This window comes from Bidens hawaiensis, unplaced genomic scaffold (genome assembly GCF_021521415.1).
Source record: "Bidens hawaiensis isolate Kalapana, Puna unplaced genomic scaffold, B.hawaiensis_p1.1 tig00039160_1, whole genome shotgun sequence".
Lineage (NCBI taxonomy): Eukaryota > Viridiplantae > Streptophyta > Magnoliopsida > Asterales > Asteraceae > Bidens > Bidens hawaiensis.
In genome coordinates, this window is record NW_027496895.1 from 100,935 (window position 1) to 126,034 (window position 25,100).

General features: G+C 36.0%; 1 protein-coding gene and 1 pseudogene across 1 annotated transcript; both read right to left on the reverse strand.

Annotated features, from left to right (window-relative positions):
• Positions 1 to 4,932: 4,932 nt before the first annotated feature.
• On the reverse strand, positions 4,933 to 7,393 carry LOC143591048 (chaperonin 60 subunit beta 4, chloroplastic-like; annotated as a pseudogene).
• An 8,050-nt stretch (positions 7,394 to 15,443) lies between these two features.
• LOC143591049 (heat stress transcription factor A-4a-like) lies at positions 15,444 to 17,416 on the reverse strand. Its single transcript, XM_077071365.1, has 2 exons — positions 17,181 to 17,416; positions 15,444 to 16,501 (listed from the first exon to the last, which is right to left on the reverse strand). The coding sequence occupies exons 1-2, from the start codon at positions 17,397 to 17,399 to the stop codon at positions 15,620 to 15,622; spliced, it is 1,101 nt and encodes a 366-aa protein (XP_076927480.1). The 5' UTR covers positions 17,400 to 17,416; the 3' UTR covers positions 15,444 to 15,619.
• Positions 17,417 to 25,100: the final 7,684 nt, after the last annotated feature.

The following is a 25,100-nucleotide window of genomic DNA, read 5'->3' on the forward strand; positions in this document are numbered from 1 at the left end:
TAAAAATTTGCTCAAAATTTTCGCTTTTTGGACTTGGTTTGACCAAGTGTGAACCTCCTCCCCACACTTAAATCTCACATTGTCCTCAATGTGAAAAGATTTAAAAATAAATGGAAAACGAGGCTTAAAAGGAATTTAACTTCCCTACGAGACGAGACATGACGAAACGAAATTTTTGTTGTTTTGTTGTCTTCTTGCAAGTTGCCGGGCTCTTATCTCGCACTAAGAATATATCCTACATAAATGATATCTACAAATACAACCACAAACAGAGTACAAAATGTAAAACATAAAGTAAGCATGGGTTTATAATTACCCATGCCGCCCGGTAATTAAATTCTCATGCACTTTCCTTCCATTTTTTTCTTTTTTGTTAGGTATAGTTTTAATTGGCTGGAGTAAGAGCGGTATATGCAAAAATTGTTCCAGTTTAATATTAACCTAGAGGAATTCCCAGAATGATGTGGTTGAATTTGATTGATATCAATTCGTTACAGAAGCGACACTCCCAATAGCAACCGAATGGAAAACCCAAAATTAAAGGCGTGATATGCCCAAAAAAGATATCTATATGTGTTCTACGAAAATCATAAACACGATAGTGGTGCTTGTTCCAAGGGTACCACTATGAGTACCGATGTTCTTCAATAAGAATCAGTTATGTTCGTCACGGTATTATCACACGTATATCTTACGGTACCAACAAACACTCTATTTTAAATACAACACTGTTCTCAACAAGATTTTAATCAAATTGTTGAAAAGAAAAATTAAGCACAACCGCGAAAACCATAAAAACAAATACATGTACCGGTTGCATTAAAACCGATACCAGTACTGTCATATTGAATTATTGATGTTTTTTTGGAACAGCTTCTATTTGTCATGATATAGACACCTGTTTAGCTTAATACACTTGACATATTCTGTTTTTGAAATATAAAAATATGTAAAATGTACATATATGTTTGGCAAAGAGCTTTTAGGGGTTTCAAGCTTCAAGCTTTTAAGAAAAAGCTCTCACTCAATAAAAAGGCTTGTTTGGTGGGAAGAGCTTAAAGCTTTTAAGTTAGGAGATAAAGCTCCATACTGAAACGCTCATAGTACTAGCGTTTAAGAAAACTACAAGCTTTTAGGATTTAGGGCGTGTTTGGGATTGCTTATTTAAGAGAAAAAGGACTTTTTGTTAAAAGTACTTATTAACTTATGAATATTTTAAAAGAAGTTTTGAAAAAAATGTTTGGATTAACTTATGTGTTGGGGAAAGTCAAAATGACTAAAAAGGACACTCTTTTTTAAAAGGAGTTTAATGGGTTTGAGGGTTACAGGGGTGTAATAGGTAAATCAAGTCCATTAAGTTAATAAGTTACAAATTCTTAACTTTTCAAAACATCTTTATTTTGCCTTCTCCATAAGTTAAAATCCATAAGGCCTTATGGTTTGCCAAACATCTTATATACCTTTACTTTTCAAAAAGTATATAATTTATAAGTTGATGAAAATAAGGAATCCCAAACACCCCCTTATAATGACTTAAATAGCCTTCATATATCACAACAAAGAATCTGGGATAATAATCACCATCTTCTCACCAACCCTAAACAACGTGATTTGCTTTATCTGAGTAGAATTCTCATCAGGTATTTCCTCCTTTTTTTTTTCTTTAATTACAGTAATAAACTAATTTAAGCATCATGAATTTATGATTTATGAACAATTTTCTTTAAAGTAATTAAAAATCGACTTGTTTATTAATCTAATTTGCCGTTGTATGTGTTTGTGTTTTATATTTGATATCTGTGAACCTTTTTTTGTGTTTTATAAACCCATTTAGGGTTTATTATTATTTTCTTATGTCTGATTTAGGTACGGATTTAGGTTTAAAAATACTGATTCGCGAAACATAAGGTTTTGTTTCACGGTGGTGTTTGACGTTGGTTCACAGATTTTTATATGTTTTACATGTAAAACTAACAATGTTGTCAAGAAACAAACATAACACAAGCTGCCCAAATGTAAAATTTTGCAGAAGACCATATTGAAATATTGAAGGCTTAGTCCATTTTTTTCTTTGCTGTGGTGCTATTTGTGTATCTGCTTACTTTAATTCAATTCTGCCTAATAATATAGGTCTAAGCGGCTTCTAGGACTGAGTCAAAGTACATACATAAACAAGGTAATGGCACGTTTCTCAATAGATAACTCCAAGAAAGGAGCCGTCCCCATGGTTAAAGGAACCATGTTGAACAAATCGCAATCTCTGGCAACGGACATTGAAACAAAGCACATGCAAACAATTCCATAAGCTTCAGCGATTGGTTCTACCATGTATGCTATGTTATGTACTAGACTTGATGTCTCGTATGCATTGAGCGTGACTAGTCGTTTTCAGCAAAATCCTAGCATTGCCCATTGGACTGCAGTAAAGAACATTCTTAGGTACCTGGAAAAGGACAAAGGACATGTTCTTAGTGTTTGAAGGAGTTGAAGGAGTGGAAGAAGAGATCACTGTAAGGTGTTACACTGATGCTAGCTTCCAGAATGACCGAGATTTTTCTTGCTCACAATCTGCTTGGATGAAGAAATTCATAGCCCACCTCGACCTGGTTCCAAGTTTTCGGAAACCGATCGACGTAATCTGTGATAACACAGGAGCCATTGCTCAAGCCAAAGAGCTCAGATCTCATCACAGGGCCAAGCACATTCTAAGTAAGTTCCACTATATACGGGATATACTGGAACAACGAGACATCATAATAAGCAAAGTAGACACAGATCAAAACCTAGCTGACTCGTTCACTAAACCGATGACTCAGGACAAGCATGATCATCAAAGAGATGCTATCGGTCTTAGATTAGCTAGTAGTTTGTTTTGATTTAGTATTTAGATGTGTGAACATTTCAACAGTTATACTTTTAAGTTCTCTTTTGATTTAATGGTTAAAATGCAAATGTTGAATAATATAACTATGTTTGGTTTTAATACGTTTAATCCACGAATATTACATTCTAAATTATCCGTAGTCGGTCAGACTCGTGGGAACGACTCTGAATTAAGACTATTCTGACTTTGAACTCAAGGAGTTGACTTCCAAACTCACAGACCTCATCATGAATGACGTTGGATGTAACTCGCATCAAATCATCTTCATGGATCTTAGTCATAAGATGTTTTGATATTGATATACTCATTTAGTATCCTTAGACCTGAGATACATATTAGAACTTTCGTTTACTAAAGGCTATTCTTTGATCAGTGTCAACCGCTGTCGCGTAAATGCCAGCCATAAAGGCATTGGTTGGGAATAATCTGAAGTTCAGTGGGAGTTGTATGTAATCAAAATGGGATTTTGTACTCTTACATGATATGTAACAGTTAGACATCTTGGCACCCTCGTTGATTCAAACTGGTGAAGTGTAAGGCCTTACCCAAACTTACTGTGTGTTTGATTGGACCACTTTGATTCTAGATCGAGAACAATAATGATTGAACACCATATGAGATTGAATATGATCCATGTCTCATTGTTCAATTGATGTCTTATACGGAAAGGATAAATGACGATGATTACCATAAGCTTATTATCTTGTGATAGGGTATTCCAAGATGTTTTGGTTAATGACTTTAAAATGTTATAACTTGTTGGGGGCAGCCATGTGTAGCTAGAGCACCGCTGGCTGTCAGCGTTGAGAAACTTAACCAGAAACCGTCCAAGTGGGAGACTGTTGGATTTTATGGACAGGTTCGGTAAAGTCAATGCGGCTGACCAATTTTTGACATGTAAGAGTTACACCTTGGGCAATGAACGTTAAATCCGCTTAACTTGCTTAACCGGTAATAACAAACATAAGACGGATATTATTATTTATACTAAATATAAATAATAAATATCTTAAGTTTATTTACTAATTAAATAAACTTGATCGGGCTTTAAAAGAGAGTTGGACTTTAGGCCCGGTTAGGATTTAATACTAATGATTATGAGATTATCTCTATATATAATCTCATATAACATAATATCTCCATAACAATTCTTGTCAACTCTTTGTTCCACGGCAACATGCAAATCAACCACTACCGGTTGCCACTGCAGTGCACCGTGCAACCATCAGCCTGCAAAAGTGCCATTGGTACACCATCGCATGCTGCCTCCGCTCGAGCCGGACGCTGCTGATGCTCTACCGATTCCGGACCAGCCATGCTGCCACCAAATAGTTGCTTATATAATACTTAGAAAAAATAAACATAACCAAATCATACGGTCCGGTTCGGTTTTACACGGTTGGTTTTCGGTATAAACCGTAAACCAAACCCTTCGTTGCGGTTTGAATTTTTTGAAACCAACCGACCAAAAGTTTAAGAAAAAAACCAACCATGAAACCAAACCAATTACAGGTTTGGACGGTTACACGGTTTCAAACCGAACCATGAACATCCCTATGAATTACAACTGGTATTGTATATGATATATATATATTAAATAAATACAGTGAAGTAGAAAATGTGGTAACTCAAAATTTCAACCACACAAAGCCCAAACTATAATCGTCCTATATGCTTTTAAATTAAACCCCAAAATAACTTTTCAGTCCTAGAATATAAGAAGCTTTTAACTTCTTGATGTATTTAGGCGGTTTAAACTAATATATATTTTATTTGAGACCCGTGTATTACACGGGGAATTAATGAAAATTACAATAGTTAAACGTTAAATAAAATACAATCAATAACACAATTATCATATATTGTTAATACAATTACAAATTTCATTAAAATTACAGGAATTAGAAAGAAAAACATTACGTAATGAGTTTACAAATAAAAAAAAATTTCCTTGTACACCACATTTGTGGTTGTATTGGTCAAATTACCTTGTTTATCAAATATGTAAACCACTATAATTCTATAAATGTTTTGAAATTTCATATCGTCTAAGTAGCGATATCGTCTAAATAATGGCCCTTGTGGTCACCAAAGGCGGGTGCTTTAACAGCCGTTGCTTTTATTATCCCTTTAAGTTTATTTCTAATTATTGGAGCCAAAGCTTCCTTCTCGGTACCCTCTGCAATTATCACAATCGGATAATTCCCTTTGACCACAATGTCCAATATTTTATATATCTCCTTCGGATTTGTAATTATTTTGTCAACCAAAAGCAGCTGCAAGTCAAAGTATACTTTTTGAGGTCAAGCACACCAATTTTTCAAAACTTCTAGCAAATGCAATCCATACTTTTTGAAGCCTACATTAGTCCATGACCATGTGATCTCAAAAGTCAAAGTATACTTCCTTTTTCAGAATCAAGAAACCTTACCTTGCAATCTTGAAATTCTGCTTTCATGGTTCTTCGGTCGGTAAAATATTTAGACAAATAACCGCGATCAAATTGCATCCCCTCTACAATCTGTGAATTATTCTCAGCAGAATTTCCTTTCTCAATTGTGATAACACCGTGTCTTCCTACTCTTTGAACTGCTTCAGAAATCATGCTCCCGACTTCAAAATCATTGCCCGCACTGATTGCAGCAACATCTGCAAGTTCATGATCCTCAACCTACAAAGCATAATTACGATCAAAGTTTATTAAAACTTAATAGCTTCCGTATTCATTTATTGGTTATATTCGCCCAAGATTACCTCTGTAGACATTAACTTGAGTTATAAAACTAAAGCGTCTGCAGTTCTCTGAATCCCTCGCGATACTTGTATAGGATTAACACCTGCTGCAATAACCTTAACGATATCAAAAGTTTAGTTCAAGTTTCATTGTTAAAAACTATTATTATTATTAATATTTTTTTTTTTTACCTTCACGCCTTCTTCAATGAGGCCATGTGCAAGCATGATGGACGTGGATAAACCGTCAGCCGCTAAATCATTCGTTTTCGCACCCGCTTGTCTCACGAGTTTCACACCGACATTCTCGAGAGGGTCCTCAAGTTGAATCTGAATAAAACATTAATCTAAGACATATAATTCTATAAATGTTAAGACCCGAAGGGCCATCTGGTTTAAGGTTAATTCTTATCAAAAGTGAGATTTACTTGTGAAGAGGTAGGTCCCAGCAGAGCCCAGTTGGACCCGCAAGACTCACCTTGAAAAGGGACGTCTGCGCAGTTGAACCCGCAAGACTCCTTAACGGACGTCTGCGCGGTTGAACCCGCAAGACTTAAGGGACGTCTGCGCAGAGACCAACTGGATCCACAGGACCCACCATGCTCAGAGACGTGACGTCCTTACGCGCAGTACGCAAGCTGGTCCCGCAGGAAAAGCCTCCCAATGGTGAAGTACTCCGCCTGTTCCCGCAACTGCGGATACAAGCCATCAGGGAAGGCTACACGCACAAGGCACTTAACTCTCATAATAATTCAGTAATGTCACCTGAAGAAGGAATGAGCAAAGCCGGGAATACTCCCGCCCAAATGAGCCAGTCCGTACGATACGGGAGAATCTTTTGTACTGTACCTGACGAGTTATGGACAAAAGATCTGACCAAAGATACGACAGCTCACTGACAACAGTATGACGAGCAGCACGCTCTTGTACTGTATGTCACTATTAGCCGCTGCCTACTCACCAACCTGTCGGAGGACGTCCTGCAGTTGGTGGAACAGGAATAGTACACAGCCGGCCTGGTCACTATCAGCCGCTGCCTACCCACCAACTACCAGCATGGCATGTGCATAGCCCACAGTTGGCAGAACAGGAACACTATTCAGCCGGCTGTACCTTCTTGGAAACCTACCTTCGGCTATAAATACTCCAACACCTTGGAATGGTATGATCATCTTATATCTTATCTCATATCTTATATCTTGATATATTACCTGATATCTGCTCTAGTCATTCTCTTAATATACACTTATATTCAAGAGCAATCTAGTCTGATTCTCACGCCGGAGGGTGGTCACAAGGAGGTACCCCCCCTTCTTAGTGACGAGCTCACGGTGTCTGTTTTGCAGGTTATCAGAAGAACCATCTTTGCCGGATCTAACCCCTCGTGGGAAACATCTATTTAACCCCCAGATTATCCGTAATCTGCCCGGGGTCGATTAGTGTTTCTTCAACTTGCGAGTTGGTTGTTGATAAAGACATGCAGAGCATGCCCTGCTGACATAACTGTCAGAACGAGAAGCTGTCCGTTTGTCAAAAACTGTTCGTTTGGCGATATATATGTTCTGTAAAATCAAATAAATACAAAACGGTTAAAAATTAATAATAATAACAACAAATCATTAATACTCACTCTGTAAGGTACCACAAGTAATCAGAAGCATCTCTAGTTACATTTAACTGCTCGTACAACCCCGACATTGCAAACGTATCACCGCCATCAGAAGACGGAGCTTCTTCATCATACGATTGCCAATCAGAAGTTGCAATGGTTGTCATCTTTTTGGGCCGGGTGATTTGATGCACTAATTCCCATTTTGCCCGTTACAAGCTCGAGTAATACTTTACCGAAACAGTAAGCATCTGTAGCGCATGATGCAGTTGCTACACATAAATTAAAAGGCACAACTTTAGACTCATAATAAGCATTAAATCAGATTGTAAGAGATAACGCAAGGTATAACTTTGGTAAAATTTTGTTTCTTAAAGAAGAAAGAGTTAAAAACTACATATTTTCGAATGCGTGAACCCGCATAAGAAATGAATTTTTAGAAAACATGAAAGATAACTTGAATAAAGCAGACAAATAACACTTACCAGAAGCACCTTGTTCAGATGTCCTACAGAAAACAAAATAAATTTTTGGTTAAAACATCGTATTTGAATAAAGCGAAATGTTTTCAAATATTTTGTTGTATGCAAAAAGGCTATTTAATTAATAGCTTCCAACACTAAATTAGGGTCAAATTTACGCAAAAATAGTTCAGATCTCTTCAGTATGCTGTATGCATATCTTAATGTATTCAAAGAATCATCAGAAGTGAGCAAATTTGTCTTCAATCTCAAATGTTGAGGAATATGATATTTTAACCTATAGCATCCAAAATCATCACATCCAAAAGGAAAATCTTCTCAAGTTTGCATGCTTTATATAGAATATACAGTTAGATAAACGCATATCCGCAATCCGCAAACATACATATATCAAATGACGGCACATCAAAACAATAATTTTTTATAAAAGTAGAACTTGATGTGAAATCATACCAACACAGAATTCATTTTCTCATGTAAAGATATTAAAAAATATGTAATTAAGCTTTGAGTACTTACTGGGGTAATCTGAGCAACCTTGTGAACCGATTTGAGTTACTGTCTCCTTGAAAACAAACTTCACTTAAGCTCCCTAATAGGACCTCATATTTCTCATCAAGAAGTATACTGCTAGCTCCCTAATAGCACTTTCCTGCATATTATCCTAATATGTTAAACAAGCTCACGATAAATATAAAAATTTAAAATTGTTAATAACATTATGCCGTTCTCACCTGGCCAGCAACTGCATACAAAATGGCAATTATGCAAGGCAGGAAACAACAAAGAGCAATTCCAATTAAACATGCCAAAACAACAAAGAAGATTGCAAAGAACACATCAAATTCCAATTAACCAGTTCTATTCAGCATATAGTAACAACTTTATCAAGTATTTTACATTCCATAATTTCATTACATAGTTAAGGAGTATACCTTTACCAGAGAGTAAACTACGGAAGAGAGGAGTATGTGGCGACGGCAATGGCGCGTACAAAATAGGTGGCTACGGAAGGAGGCGGCGACGGCGGTGGCTGTTTAGCAGAATACGGCGATGGCGACGGCACACAAAGAACCAGATCCAATTTTGATTTTGATAAAATCAAACTTGAATTAGGGTAGGTGATGGCGTAGATGCTATTGGGAGAGACGAACTGGAATTAGGGTTGATGAAAACAAAAAAAAAGAATGAAAAAAACTGGATCTGGTTATTTCTATCGGAGCGGGTTGTATTGAAGCGGGTTGAACCGAATGAGATACCATTTTATGAAAATGGGTTAAAATTGGAGAAAGTGGCTAAGGAGATGACAAGTGGCATCACCTAGTATTATTTATTAGAATAGGTAGATTACTTTTAATTATCTTATTTCACAAAATAGAGACACCAAAATAACCTAGAATCAACCAAAAATAAACATGCTCACCGAAGCAGATAGTTAGACAGGATTCTATATTTATAAATTAATTGAACTTTAGACAATATGCATGTTTATGCTTTATTTGTTTATAATAACGACATGAGATACATGCATTTCAGGTGGATGCAATACGCGTGGTGTATCTAGTATATACATATTATAGTACGAGTCGGCTAAAGATAATACAATAGTCACAAGACTTAATCCTTCTTCATCTGATTACAATCATAATCAAGTAAGTGAATTATTTTTAAGATTTTTCTTTGTTTATTGTTTGTTATCTAGCTTAAGAAACTCTAATTAGGCTTTATTTTTTTTTAGCAGATATGGCTTATTGTTGTTTGTCTTAAATAAACCACGTGACTCATTTTATATTATAACAAAAGTGATAATATAACTTCACTTGGTTATTTATTTATAAACATGGCAGTTGAAGTTATGTTTATGGAAAACTTAATGCCGTTCCTTAGCTTATAGGATGGATAGATAGCTAGTAGTCTAGCTACTTAACTGATTTTGCAATTGTGTATATATGTATGGTTGTTAGATGGATTCTAAAAAAGAGAGAGTGAAAAGAGAAAATTGGTCAAAAGAAATGGTATTAGAATTTTGTCGGTTCTTCCTCAAGTATACAATGATATACCTTCTAATCTAGAAAACTTGGAAACTCAAGAAAATAATTTCTTCAATGACTGGTTGAATGAAGTACGTCAACCTAATGCATCAACATCAAGCCTAAGTGAGGCAGCAAAAAATTTTGAGAAGCCTACCAAAGTAAACACTAAGCCTAAACCAGTTAAGATGAAACGTAAAGGGAGAGACTCATTAGGAGCTTCAATGCTTAAAGACCATTTAACTCAAAGTAACATGAATCAACAACGTGATCTAGAAATATTAGAATCAGATTCTTCCAAACTTAGTCAAAGTACTAAGTTTAGTATTGAAGCTGCTATAGGTGTGCTTAACCAGATGGTAGATGCAGGATTAATGAGAGAAGATGAGAAGTTGTGGTTCTTTGCAATGGATTTATTTGAAGATCCTGTTAAAAGAGAAATGTTTATAAATGTGCGACATGATCAAAGTAGGTTAGCGTGGCTGCAACGAAAGCAAAGGCTCACCGACTAAAGTTTTCTTTGAGGACATGTTACAAAGACATTATTGTTTCTATTTATTTGAACTTTGTTGCTTTTGGATTGACTTATTGTTTTTTTACCTTGATGTTTTAGTGCCATGATATGAAAGTTATTTGATATCTATTCATTTTAATTTATATTTATTCAAGAATATTATTTACATCTTTATATGTTAAGCTATTTATGCTTTTATGTTTTAGCTATTTACGTGTTTATATGTTAAGATAATATTGAATTTATTATCAGGGTTATTATGGATAATGAAACAAGCAAGAAGAAACACAAATTACATTGCTATAACTTTTTGTTGGATTCAACTTATACAAGTGATCTAGTTGCTACATACTACTATAAGCATATATACAAGGAACCATGCATGACATCATCACAAACGGGGCATGCTTGGATAATAGAAGTTTTAAATGGCAATCCTATACGATGTGTAAATGCATCCAAACGTGTTTATGAAATTATGTAGAGAGCTTGAATCAAACTATGGATTACAGTCGAATGATAGAATGTCAACTTGTGAGAAGGTGGGGATATTTCTGTATACATTGGCATTGGGATTATCTAACAGGGATGTTGGGGAGCGTTTTCAACGTTCTGGGGAGACTATTAGTAGAGCATTTCATGAAGTTCTAGAGGCAATAGCTGGCAGATGTAACATCCTAAAATTTATAATGTTGAATAAAGAAAGTTACGTTTAGTGATTTCGCTTTATTAATTAATTAATATCGAGTAAAGAACGGATCATGGATTTAGATTAATTGAGATGGGTTAAATAAGAATGGGCTCTAGGTCCATGGGCTTTAAGGGATATAAATATCCCCTAAACCAACCTAAAACCCTAAACCCTCATTTCATTTCCATCATAATCTCTACACACTCCAAAACACACACACACCACACACCGCCATATACGGACGGCGGCCGAGGGAGAGAAACGAGCAAGATCCGAGAGAGAGTAAACGATTAGTTGTGATTAAACAAGTTAAACGAGATCCAAACGAGCACAAAAGGTATGTTCTTGACCTTTAAAGTTTATGTTTTATTGAATGTCCTTAAGCTTAAAGATCCAAGCTTTATAGTATATACGGGATATATATACGAACGAAATGGTTAGGGAACGTTAGGGGGTGATGCCGAACCATAACAAGGGTATTAAAATCGCCAAAATGCGTGATAAAAACCAAACCCGTAGCGAACTGGGCAACTTCGCCTGCGAACTGGGTAACTTCGCCTGCAAAAGCTTAACTTCGCCTTCAAAGCTTAACTTCGCCTTCAAAGCATAACTTCGCCTACGGCCAAGTTCGCCTAATTGATAACTTCTCCTACGGCCAAATTCGCCTAACTGATAACTTCGCCTAAAGCTAAGTTCGCTTAAGGTTTAACTTCGCCTAAAGCTAAGTTCGCATAAGGTTTAACTTCGCCTAAAGCTAAGTTCGCCTAAGGTTTAACTTCGCCTAAAGCTAAGTTCGCCTAAGGTTTAACTTCGCCTAAAGCTAAGTTCGCTTAAGGTTTAACTTCGCCTAAAGTCAAGTTCGATTAGAAAATAAATTAAAAACCTAATGGAAAATGTGTTAAGACAGTTAATGTAAATAAAATTTTTCCAAAGCTGACCTGGCAGCTCGACCCCAGCCAGGGGCTCTGCCCCTTGGACCCTGCTAGGGGCTGCCACCCCTAGACCCCGCTGCCAGGGGCGCTGTCCCCGGACCCCCGTTCGTTGTGGGTCATATATAGATAGAAATACAACATGAGTAGTAGTAGTTAATTGATACGTGTAAATATTATACAGTTAGCCGTGCACAGCTCAAGAAGGGAATAACTATTAACGGAGGGCGTAACAGGATTCAGGTGAGTTTCTAGCCCCATTCCTTGTTATGTTTTCGGGGCTGTGTGCATACTCGATGTGTTTGTTAATACATTTATCCTAAGTGATAAGTGTATGCCATATGTGATATATGTGATGGATATGAATGATTGCTTGTCGGTACGCGAACGATCTTCGGATATTGCGCGTACTGTCAGGTTAAAAATAAAGGTACGAATATTATATATCGAAGATGTATGAACATTACAAATGAATACTTGTCGGGGCGTGAACGATCTTCGGATATTGCACGTATCGACAAGGGGTATGGTTGTTAAATGAATGGTGTAAAGAACGCCTAGAGTGTTCTTATGCTATAATGTAATTATTGTATATGTGAAGTATGTGTATACAGGTACACGAATGGTATGTGAGTTCTATGTTCGACATAGTAAGTTAGGATGGCAAATCCCTCTAGCTTCTGTCGGACATAGACTCGGCTGGTGATGGCGTAGTTAAGGACTGCGGGCCTTATACGTAATGTAGATGATATATGTAAACGTAGATAGGGACGGTGGGCCTTATACGTGTTATAGATGATAAATGAGAATGTAGTTAAGGACTGTGGACCTTATACGTACTTCAGATAGGCATCGGCATAGGAAAGGACTGTGGACCTTATACGTGCTGTATTTGTGTTGTGGTAGCATAGGGGAGGACTGCGGACCTCGTACGTGCTATGAATTAGGTTGCAACATAGGGAAGGACTGTGGACCTTGTACGTGTTGTGGATGTAGGATGGTATAGGGAAGGACTGCGGACCTTGCACGTACCCTAAACGGTGAACATAGGTAAGGACTGCGGACCTTTTACGTGTTCACGACCTTGAGTACAGGTATAGACGGCGGACTATGAACGTACTCTCGGTAGACTGAGGTTAGTGATTGTAGATATGTATGTATGTATGGTAGTAAGTATGTATGTAGTACAGAAGGGTAACTAGTTAAGTACGGATATGTATCTTCGGATATGTATGTATGTGTATGTATTGTATAGCGTCCGATTAACTAGAACTCACTCAGCGTAGCTGACTTTTAGTATGCACGCAGGTGAGTAGAATGAGACAGCTAGCTTGAGCGGGCACATGGTGGGCGAATAGGAGACTGGCATCTGAAGACTCAAGATGTTTTAATGTAATTGACGTTTATTTTGAAAGACAAGAATGTTTAATTAAGGCAAGTTTTGGATTGCTGTAACGTTTCATGAAAGTTTTTATATTCCGCGAAAGTTTTAATGAACTCTGATTTGTAAGAACTGTGTTTATGAGTAAATCTGACGCTAAAGTAAGGCTACCGGGTTCGGGGCCTTACAGTAGAGATAAAGGTTTTCAAGGTATAGCACGCGACATTATAAGACCAAAAGATCCAACTTTTCAATTTGTACCACCTCAAATATTGAACGACAAAAGATACATGCCGTATTTCAAGGTATTAAATTGATTAATGCCATTTATGGTTGTGTACTTTGTTATTTAACTAATTTCAAATTATATTTAGGATTGTATCGAATGTATTGATGGAACACACATAGGGGCCTGCATCCCAGAGAGTTAACAACTACCTTATATTTGTAGAAAAGGGGTACCAACTTTCGACCTAATGGCAACATGTGATTTTGATATGTGTTTCACATTCGTATTGATCGGATGGTAGGGTTCAGCACATGACAAACGTGTTTTCATTAACGCAACCCAAGATAGTAAATTCAACTTCCCACATCCACCTGAAGGTAATATTTAGAATTTTTTACACATATATTTGGAACTATTTCATGTTACTTTTAATAAATTTCAACATCTTTTGTTTTTCAACTCCTTTATCAGGTAGATATTATTTGGTTGATAAAGAATATCCAGGCAGAAAAGGGTACCTTGTTCCATATTCCAATACAAGATACCATCAATCTCAATTTCAAAAAGAGCCCCCGAATAATATGCAAGAAGCTTTCAACCTATCACATTCATCTTTACGAAGTTATATTGAGAGGTCGTTTGGAATTTAAAAAAAACGATTTAAGATACTTGGTACAATGCCCAAGTATAGCGTGCAAACACAAATTGATGTTATCATGGCTACATTTGCATTGCATAACTATATACGTAATTCTCAAAAAGATATCATGTTTACTACAATTGAGCAATATCCAAACTACATACCACGAGATGAACTTCATGATGTTAGTAACCATGACACAAGCACCAGCGGTCTATTTGAAGGAACAACGAATAAGATGAAACATGTTCGCAACAATATTGCTACTTTGATATGGAATGCACGGCAATAATAATTTAATAATATGTTTTATTCTCGACTGTTTAACAATGACTATGTTTTATTTAATAGAAAGTAACCATGCTTTATTTATTTGAGAAAAAACTTATATATACATGCACACACACACATATATATGTGTGTGTGTGATTACGCTTACCATTATGTTTTTTACTTATATATACATGCACACACACACACACATATATACATGCACACACACACACATTTTATATATTTTATTAAAAGCTTCAGCTACTCTGCCAAACACCTAAATATATCTAAAAAGCTACAGCTACATCTACCAGCTATCAGCTTCCAACCACTAGCTAGTTTTGCCAAACATACCCTATGGGTGAGATTTCAAGAGAACTAGCGAGGCAGGCCGGAGTGAATTTAGTCCCTTTTTTTCAGGAGAATACATCTTGAATATTATAAGAAAAAATTAATCAATTTAATACACCATTATGCAAGTCAATTCTTTAGCCTAACTCCAAAAGGCGTCTAGTTTGCCACCTTTGCCTATATCATTTTAATTACTGAAGTATACTATTTGTCTATTTTAATTTCATTCATTTAATACACCTATATCAAACCAACATGAAATTAGTGAGTTTAGGTTAATCCTAACAGGATTAAGTGAGCTTCAATTCAAACTCACCAACACGTTTAGTTACACAGGCTGATTCGTGTTAATATGATAGGCTCAGAGATTAATCTAATTATTCTTATAACTTTTAAAACATTATTTTGTGTCATAATTAAAATTGTTTGTATATTTAATTAAAATCTAAAATCATCTATTTGTGTCAACCTCACCAAGCTCATAGGCTGATCCATTTATTTTTTCGATCTTTTAAATGGTATGTTATGTCATGACCGAAATTGTTTGTATATTTACACCAAAAGATAAATCATTGGTTTGTGTCAAACTTATGGGTTGGCCCTATTTTCGTTTCTATCTTAACTGTTTATGATTGGTTGGGTTTATTTCTCGCATTTTTTTAATCATGACAGGTCCTGTTAATCTACGAAAACAGTCCACTTAACACCTAATAACCATAAAAACAACTCATCAAAAGCCGGAAATATATCTATAAAACGCTCTAGAATCATATATAAACCCTCACCAAATTTACAACCACCCCACCAATATTAACCAACACTAGTAACATAACATATAAATATAATAATAATATTAACTAAAGCAATCCACCCTCAAGTTCTCTCAACTGAAGTAAGCTGCCCTAGCTGATCAGCAAGATTGTTCACACTCCTCATATTCCACCAAAACTTATTACCCGTTGATCCGCTCGGGTTCTCGGTCAAAAACTGTTGCCAAAAAACGTCGTTAACACCATCTTCAATCGGAATGGGCTTAACGGGCTCACAATTCACGTCAACCACACTTTCTTTCGAGTCTGTATCGACATTGATTATCGGGTAATCAATAGTTGGGCTATCCGCGCAACTAACGGGCCCTTGGTCAAACTCCATTGACCACTTTTGGGCCTCAAAAGCCTCATCAACTTCTTTGAATATACCATCCCATGACATGACCGAGGACTCCAACTGTTCCACCAGTTCGGTGTTCAACGTTAAAAGCGCGTTCACGTTCATCGTCTCACTAATCGGGATATCGAAAGGGCAAACTTGGTCACAGTTATTATTATATTCGGACAAAAATCTCCTCTTTCGATTCTCCATTAATTGAGTTGTGAATTCGTATTCGAGAGGCGGTTTTTGCAAGAAGTCGTCTAAACAACAAAGCATGTCTTTTTGTAGGTTTGCAGCGCGCTTTAAACGATCGATTAACTTGCGGGCTTCATGTTTAATTATGTCTTCTTCTTGTTGGTGCATGTGAAGCTGTGTAGATAACGATTCTTTTTCTTGTTGTAGGGTGTTGATCTTTTCTATGTATTGTTGTTTTTCGGGTTCGGTTAATGATGAAGATGATGATGATCCATTGTTTGCAAGATTCTGAAGTGAATGGCTATGAACCGGTTTTCTTCTATGGATGTTCTTTAGTAGGTGAGGTTGACCTCTAATGAAATCTTCATTTGCAAATTCCCATAATTCGGGGTCGATTTTTCGAAAACCCTGATGTATAACAAAGTATATATTAGTATATCAACATGAAGAAGGCAAAGATCAATACAGTAAAATCTGGAGTGTGCATCTGTCCTTTTGGATCTGTTTTGAGCTCAAACCAAACTAATACTTGAAAGTTGGTTTTTGGACTTTTGAAAATTTTTTTATTTTTGACTTTTTGGTTTTGCCAATTAAGCTTAAAATTATTATGGACCCAAAAAAAGTGACCCAAATGGCCCAAATAATGTATTTGGATCTTTTTATTTATTACTTAATGATTTCATTAATTGATTATTAAACATTTAGACATAAAACTTGTGCTACATAGAAAAGAAAAAAAAAATCTATTAACTTTTTATAAATTACTTCAGTAATAAAGGTCAATTTCTCGGCGTTTACGAGCTTTGTTTGGTCACAAAAGTTGGCTCTACTTTTATGGTTCGGTTCGGTTTGATAAAGTTTTCGATACATGCAAAACCGAACCAAAAAATTAGTTTCTGAAAAAAACATAACCAAACTACCGGTTTTGGATTGGACTTTTTTTTTCTCTTTTTTGTTTTGCTACATAAAGTGTAGTAAACTAAATCAATCAAATAATATAAACTGTACCTAACAGAATCAGGAAAAAAAACAGGCAACAATAATAATAATGTTAAGAACAGAGCAACCAGAAAACAATATGACTTACGTAAGTATTAAGTTGTCTGATAAAGCTGGAGAAATTATTATGCTTGAAGAATCTCGGAAGCAATTCGCCCGAGAACTCGGGCGGATTCCACACGATAAAGCTCCGATTACTTTGACTCCACGAAACAATCGAATTCGTCAAAGGATCATCCACCATTTCATATGTCTTCACGATGAAAGGAGGCAGACCATTTGAACTCCCATGAGCATCACTCATCATGCACCAATTCAATTATCAATCACACAATTTAAACCGTCTTTAAAACCGATCAACCAACCCGAAATCAGGATCAACAACGAAGCATGTAGCAAGATAACGTGTGTATAAAGACTAGTTGTGGAAGACACGGGTAATAATAATAATAATATTATAGGTGGATTGAAAAATCTTCAAACTGTGCTTTCTGATGGTCTTCTTGAATGTCGTAGTCATTCACAGGGGATTGATTTGTCTTGGACAACGTTGACTGGGTTGTATATCGTCGGATCAGTTTAAGATGTTCAATTCATGTTGTTGTGTTGTGTCGGACGTGGTGTTAATTTTATATGGAAAGTGTGAATGCGGTGACGTATGTGCTTCGGTGGGCTATATCGACTTTATATTTATATTCTCGAAGAGGTACTCTGGATAATTATATTTTTACTTCACCCTCAGTCTTTTCAATTTGTTCAAAATACACCCTCGTTTTGTGGGATGCTACGTAAACACCTTCACAACTGTTAACAGCTTTTGGGATTTTCGACACTTGTTTTAGTTAATGTTTTATTGTTTCTTTAAGTTTAGTATAATAAATTAATTTTCGATATACTAAAATATGTATTTGGTATTTGTTAGTTGATAATATCAGTCGCACGTCTAAGATTCCTAGGTAAGAGATGTAGTACCATTAGTCTTTAAGTGAGCGAAGGTTAGAGCTGAATAAGTAGCATACACGTGTGATAAAAATGAAGTGGGAATGTTTTATATTTTCATTATGCATAGGCAATGACATAGTAGTCGGGATTTGTCACTTGGTTGAATTAAAAGAGTACTTAACAATGCAAGAAAATGCACACGGTAAGAAAACAAAGATGTATTTTAATCGTGCATGAAATTATTTGTAACCATAAGATATTGTCACCAAAAAATTTGTGGAACCCCATCAACACACTTCTAAGTTCTAACCAATCGCATATTGTAACAGCCATGAGATCTTCAAGAGATTATGGTGCGAAACCAATGAAAACAAGATTCAATCATAATACCACTTCTAGAAGGAAGTCAAGTGTTTACTGCTTCACCTCGACTTAAATTTAACATTATATGTAACATATTATCTACAGAAAGGGAAACTAGTTTGTCTATATAAAAAGACCAAAATAAACTACAAAGACTTTACACCTTTTAGCAGAACATGATACTTTATATTTTACTATCATAAAAAATAGTGAAAAGCGTAAAAACAAAAGGAGAGAACGTGTCTTACTTTACGGGTTTTTCAAAGTAAGAGGGTAATAAATGTAAATGAGGCATAAAACCGGGTACGTGTTGTACATATACCCATGACCCGTGTTCACTCCGGTGAATGGTGAAGCCGCGTTTTTCCATCTTTTTTACTTGTAAAGGACCATTCAATTAAAGTCCCCACAAGTTTTGGGAGGATATTTTTCTCTTTTTTAATTAGATCTTATATACAAATTGAATACAGTGCTATTTTTTTTAAAACAATGTTGTGACGTGATTAGTTTTATATATCTTTAATTATTAATATACTAGATTTTATCCCCCGTATTACGGGGGTTGTTTTACATTATTCGTTTTTAATATTTATATATGCATATTTGGATTTTAATTTTATTTATTAAGAAAGTTAATAATTAATATACTTGAGTTTTGATGATGAAATGGTTTCATAAATAAAATATATGTTATAATCCGGTTTAAAAGCTATCTGGGTTTGGTGATACCCATTACCCGTTTATTTTCTTTATTATAAAATTGTTTCTTAATTATAAATAATATCTTTTTTTAAATAAAATAGGATATTAATTTTTAATATATTTCTATTTTATATGATTTTCATATCAAATATTTGATGAGATTATTTTTTAATATAATGAGCTGTTATAACCCGTTTAAGAGTTATCTGGGTTTGGTGAGATCTTTACCCGTGAATTCGGGTCAAATGCGTGAGAAACTTTCATTTACAAATAAAGCAATTTGATGGCTTGAGAGAATGGTTGTTGTACATTTTTTGTTTTTTAATATTTATTTTTTGGATTTTAATTTTATTTATTGTAAGAAAGTTAATAATATACTTAGGATTTGATGATGAAAAGATTTCATAAATAAATGATATGTTATAACCCGTTTAAAAGCTATCTGGATTTGGTGACCCATGACCTGCTTATGTTTTTTACTATAAAATTGTTTATTAATTATAAATAATATCTTTTTATTTTTAATTGGATATTAAATTTTAGTATATTCCTATTTTGTAGGATTTTCATATCAAATAATTTGTAAGATTAATTTTTAATTTAATGAGATGTTATAACCCGTTTAAGAGCTATCTGGTTTTGGTAAGACCCATATCCATTAATTTGAGTTAAATCAATGAGAGATCTCTATTTAAAAATCAAGAAATCTGGTGGCTTCCATTAAAAGAGGGAGCGACCACATTGCGACACGTAGGATTTTTGAGTTTTCGTTTATATATATTATAGATAGATAGATAGATAGATGGATAGATAGATAGATATTTATATTATCACAAACTATGTTGCATTTAATATAATATTTTTTTGATCTTGCAACATCATTTTAGTTCTATTCTTTATAAGTAGAATAACATTACTATGCATGACCCGTTGAACACGGAGTCATAACATTACATAATCTTGGAGTCATAACATTACTATGCATGACCCGTTGAACACGGGTAAGTAACTCCACAGCTTCAGGCACGAGGAAACCAAAAGTGTCAAAAGCAAAAGGAATAAATACATGTTGATTGTCAAGACACGCATTCTCATGTTTTGCCACCTTGCCTGAAACAGCTTTTAATGCGGCTTAACCGACTGCAAAGCCACTACTCCCCAACCCCACCAAAGTGGAAACCCCTGTTAAATCCACACACACGTGTTTTCCTCCTATCCATCCAAACACCAAAATGTCAGCCGGTCGAAGAGATGATCTTCCCTCCGACGGGTCAGTCAGGAAATTCACAGGTGCTTCTTTTTTAACAGAAATTCCGGCCTGCCTGAATATATCAAAGAGCACATCCCTAACCAAATCGTGTCAGTACTTGAACCCCGGGAGCTCTTTATAATGCACCGTGTGCTCCCATATGAGTCTAAACACGCCTTACGACAAATAGGACATATCTCATCAACCGGGAAAAGAGGAATCATGAGGCGATACTTAAGGATAGTACGATACTCCACTAGAGACATATGCTGGCCTAACCCATCTATAGGAATAGTAAGAAGAAAATCTTGAGCATGTGGTGCTCGTAGACACTCAAAAATGGCTTTTTGTCTGCTTGTCATGTTAAAGTGTGACTCCATGTCGTGAACAATTTTACTAAAAAGAGTGCTCGCCAATGCATGCTGGGCTTTAGATGGGGCGGTCTCTTTGTTAGTGAAACTGCTAAAATCAACGCTTAGAATCATATCACGAAGACAAGCCAGAGCACAAGAATAATCATAATCCATCCCACATATACCATTGTCTCGCAAAATGTGATCCTGAAGCACCCACGATTGGGCTCTCGAGGCCACAAATGCATAAGAAGAAGCCTCTACTACCGAATACAACCCCAAACCCCCATTCTTAATGGGTAAGGAAGCAAGTCGTCATTGGAGGTCTCCAAAGAAAGGACCTCCACGAACTACAATATCCTCGATTGCCTCACGCAATCCCTTGTCAAAAAACACCGCTACTTCCATCATGTGTACAGATTGGCAAGTTCTCAAACCGAAGAAAAGTTTAGCAATACCCATACAAGATCGAAGCAAAAATAACTCACTCTGCGGGTCACCAAGTTTTGGGAGAAGACGCATCAAATCAACAGCATTAGTAGCTCTCTTCTTTGCCAACCCCCTAATAAACCCAGTGTCTTTACTAACAGCTCCCCCAAGAAGCTTCACCCCTAATAATGGTCTCCCAATGTCAGCAAGGAATAAATCGTCACGAGACTTCGTACAATCACAAGAAGGCCAAAATAGCTTAGTTTTCTTAATATTCAGTTCAAGACCCAAAGGTGGACCCGTCACCTTAATGATATCCAACAATTTAGCCACCTCCATTGAATCTCCAATGACTGTCCCATCATCAAGATACCAAGCATGAAGAAGAAGCTTGCAATTGTCTCGAATCTGATGCACAAGGGGATGTAAAACAAGGGAAAAAATAAGTGGTCCCAATAGGTCTCCTTGTTGAACCCCCGTGGTGGACCAAATATGATCATCCCCAAGATATAGCCTTGATGGCTGCCCATATAAAAATTTCACCCACAAAGAAATAGAAGGGCATCTGATCCTTACCTCATGAAGTAAAGCTGATCTATCCACCATATTAAATGCATTAGAAAAATCAACTGCAAGCATTACAAGAGACCCATCAGTGTGGCACTCACTCAATACCCTGTTGGCGCTATGTAATATGGCCTCCACACCCCCCAACACACCAACTCCAAATTGGAAATCATTAAGGTATTTAATCATTTCTTTGCCAACACCTTTCATAGCAACCTTAGAAACCAAACGCCTCCATATAGTACCCACTGCAATAGGTCGAATCCCGTTGTCGGGTTTTAAAAGCGGTGTAAGAGGAGCAGACGCGACAAACTCTGCCAAAGTAGACGGACATCTTTCTCCTAACCATAAATTAACCACTGCAGTGATAGCAAATATGAGGTCAGTGGCCATAGCCGACCCTTCTCCACAAAGATCATCCAAAATATGTTGCGCCCTCAAACCGTCCCTCCCACACGAAGTTCCTTTGAGAAACGATTTAATGCAACCAGGACACTATCAACCTCCGCCACAAGAGGAGGCTCAGAATAAGTCATGTTCGGCATAGCTGGCGGTTTCTTGTACGGGTGTTTAGCCTCTAAAGCCTTTGTGGTATCAGAATTGTATAGTGCAACACCGGATGAGCATAACACCTTTACTGCAGCAGTAAAGTGACAATCTGCAACTTTTCGAAGACACTGTTTAACGTTATTGTTGACAAGATCCCCCTCCTTTTAAATATCCATGTCACCTTGGCCTAAGGACCTCGAACCGGAACCATTTAATAGATTTTTAATTAATATGGTGATACCGTCAACTTTCCCCCATGTGGCTAAAGAACTCATTATTGAATGATGCTGCATGGCTTTCCTATTCCCGGACCTGCTTTCGTGCCTATTTTTGGGTCTGAACACCTGTAAAGTGCAACGAGGAAGAAGTAACAGCCTAAACCCCACGCATCAACAGAATCTGATTGAGCAACCACTTTATAGAGTGTTGTTTTCAAAGCTTGCGAAAAGGCCATCCGACAACTATGAGGGATACTCTTGACAGTAACGATAGGTGCCTTAAGTATGTGATCAAGGAGGGAGACATCCAACAAGAAGGACTCATGAATAGTTGTCTTGGGGCCCTTGATAGAAGGTTTCAAAATCCCAAAAATGTGTGTATCCGAGCAGGGCCGACCAGAGGATTTAAATACCTCGGTCGAACCGAAATAAAAAGGCTCATATATATTAAACGTCGTATATGTTAAACGAATAATGGATAAAAAAATGTATGGGCCCAATATTAAAAAAGTTTTGGGTCCGTATAGCTTAAATGAATTAGACAAATAATCATTAATCAGTTTACGCAAAACAGGATCACCTGTGATTAATTTTTCAAAAAATTCAACCTTTCTAGCCTCTTTGAGTTTCGATTTCATTGGTATTTAAAAGATAGGATATAACTCAACTATTGTTTAAGGTTTTTCTTAAAAATTATTTTAGACAAATATTTCCAACATAGCAAACATGTTTCATTAATTAAAAAGTAGAGAAAGTAGAAGTCGGACAATGCTATTAAATTAATATACATAATAAAATAATTATATATTATTAGATGAAAAAAAACTCATTGTTATGTCATATCATTTATTAAGTAATAAATAAAAACTAAAAATAGATTTGTACCGTCGATTAATTAAATTAGAAAAAAATTGTATGTGTTTAAAATAATTTATTGTTTAGCGGTGATGTCAGATAAAAATAGAAGATGACAAGACTACAACTTTTAATTAATAAAATAATATTATCTCTCCAAACAAATCTTCTTCTTCACCATGTCTCTACAAGTCGGAAAACATCTACTACTTCAAAATTTAAGCAAAAAAACAGGGGATATATGTAAAATAAATATGCCCTCGAGAACTATAGGCCCCGGCTGGTTGTCCGGCTCGTACAACCCTAGAGCCGGCCATGTATCCGAGTCAATTGCACAATCATTAAACTTCACAATTCCATCAGGGTGATGACAAGCATGTTTCAAGCTCTGAAGGTTCATGCAATCCCCACACAACCATTGATCCAACACTTCAATGTTTCATCCACTTTCAAAAACAAGCCATGGTCTGTAGAGATCGCCTCCCGCAACACACTTTTACGTTCTTCTTTACTAAGGTGCACACTCTTGAGATGAGAGATCAAGTGAGAAATCCTCTTATTTCCTGCTCCACCATTCGAACAATAATTAAACGCACGGAACGGGCACGGCCATGAGCCGTTCAAAGTAGAAGAATGAGTTGTCATAAAATATGGCAAAACGATACTAAAACTTAAAAAGGCATTTCATCGAACACTTGGCGTGCAGATATAAAAACCCTAATTCACATGATTGGAGGAAGACGGTAGGATCGATGGCCGGTAAAGTCTTAGTGTAGATTGGAATCTTGAAAGGCGGGGATTGTTTTTTTTTTGGAGGTGGGGGGGGGGGAAGGAAAGAAAACAAATTTTGTATTGGTTTTAAATTAAAAAAAGTATAGCTTAATGTTTGTATCTAGTGATAAAACTTAAAATTGAAAATATTTAGGACAGTTAATGAGATGAACATAGAGAAACCATAAACAGAATAATCCTAAACTAATTCACGATTAACATAGAGAAATCGTTTAAACCAAGAATCGATTCTCAATTTGATGCTGTTTGGAAGCGACAAAATAGTGAAAAAGGACTGTCTCAGATTTTTGGTGTGTGCGCTTTGAATTTTTATAGGGTTCTAGATAAGAAACTGGTTATTAATGACTTAAGACTGTTCTCTATCATATCTCTATAATTATACTAAAAATACTACATTTCTCTCTTCTGTTTAATTAAATAATACTTTTTTATACCTTTATCATTACAGTTTTCTCTCTCCACCCGCTATCTTTTCCCCAAATTTACATAAAATCACTATCTTTTCTCTCTCCATCCTATAATTTACACTCACAATCATTCACAACCCCACTCTATAATTTACAAACCCTCCTCATATCATTTTAGGAGATGAGTTGGGAATGCTCAAAAACCTCATAAAATTGGGTTGTCCATAATAAATGTAAATATTGATTTTCTTTAGAAAACATGGTATTTATATTTATGAAAATTAGTCATTGGAGTCAATAAAAAAAGGCTAAATGGCCAAAATACTTGGTGCTTTAATAGTACAAGTAATGGTACAGGTAGATGCTAAAAATAATATTAAAAAGCCAAGTGAGATTACACATTAACTTATTGTACATGACACCAAACCAACCAACATGAAAAATGCACATCGACGTCAATACACAAAGTAACGTTAGATAAGCTGCTCCCAAAACTTGGACGTGGTGTATTCACGGCCTCACATACCCAGCTTATAGTACACCAATGGGGCATATGATATACCAGGTAGTTATTTATTATTA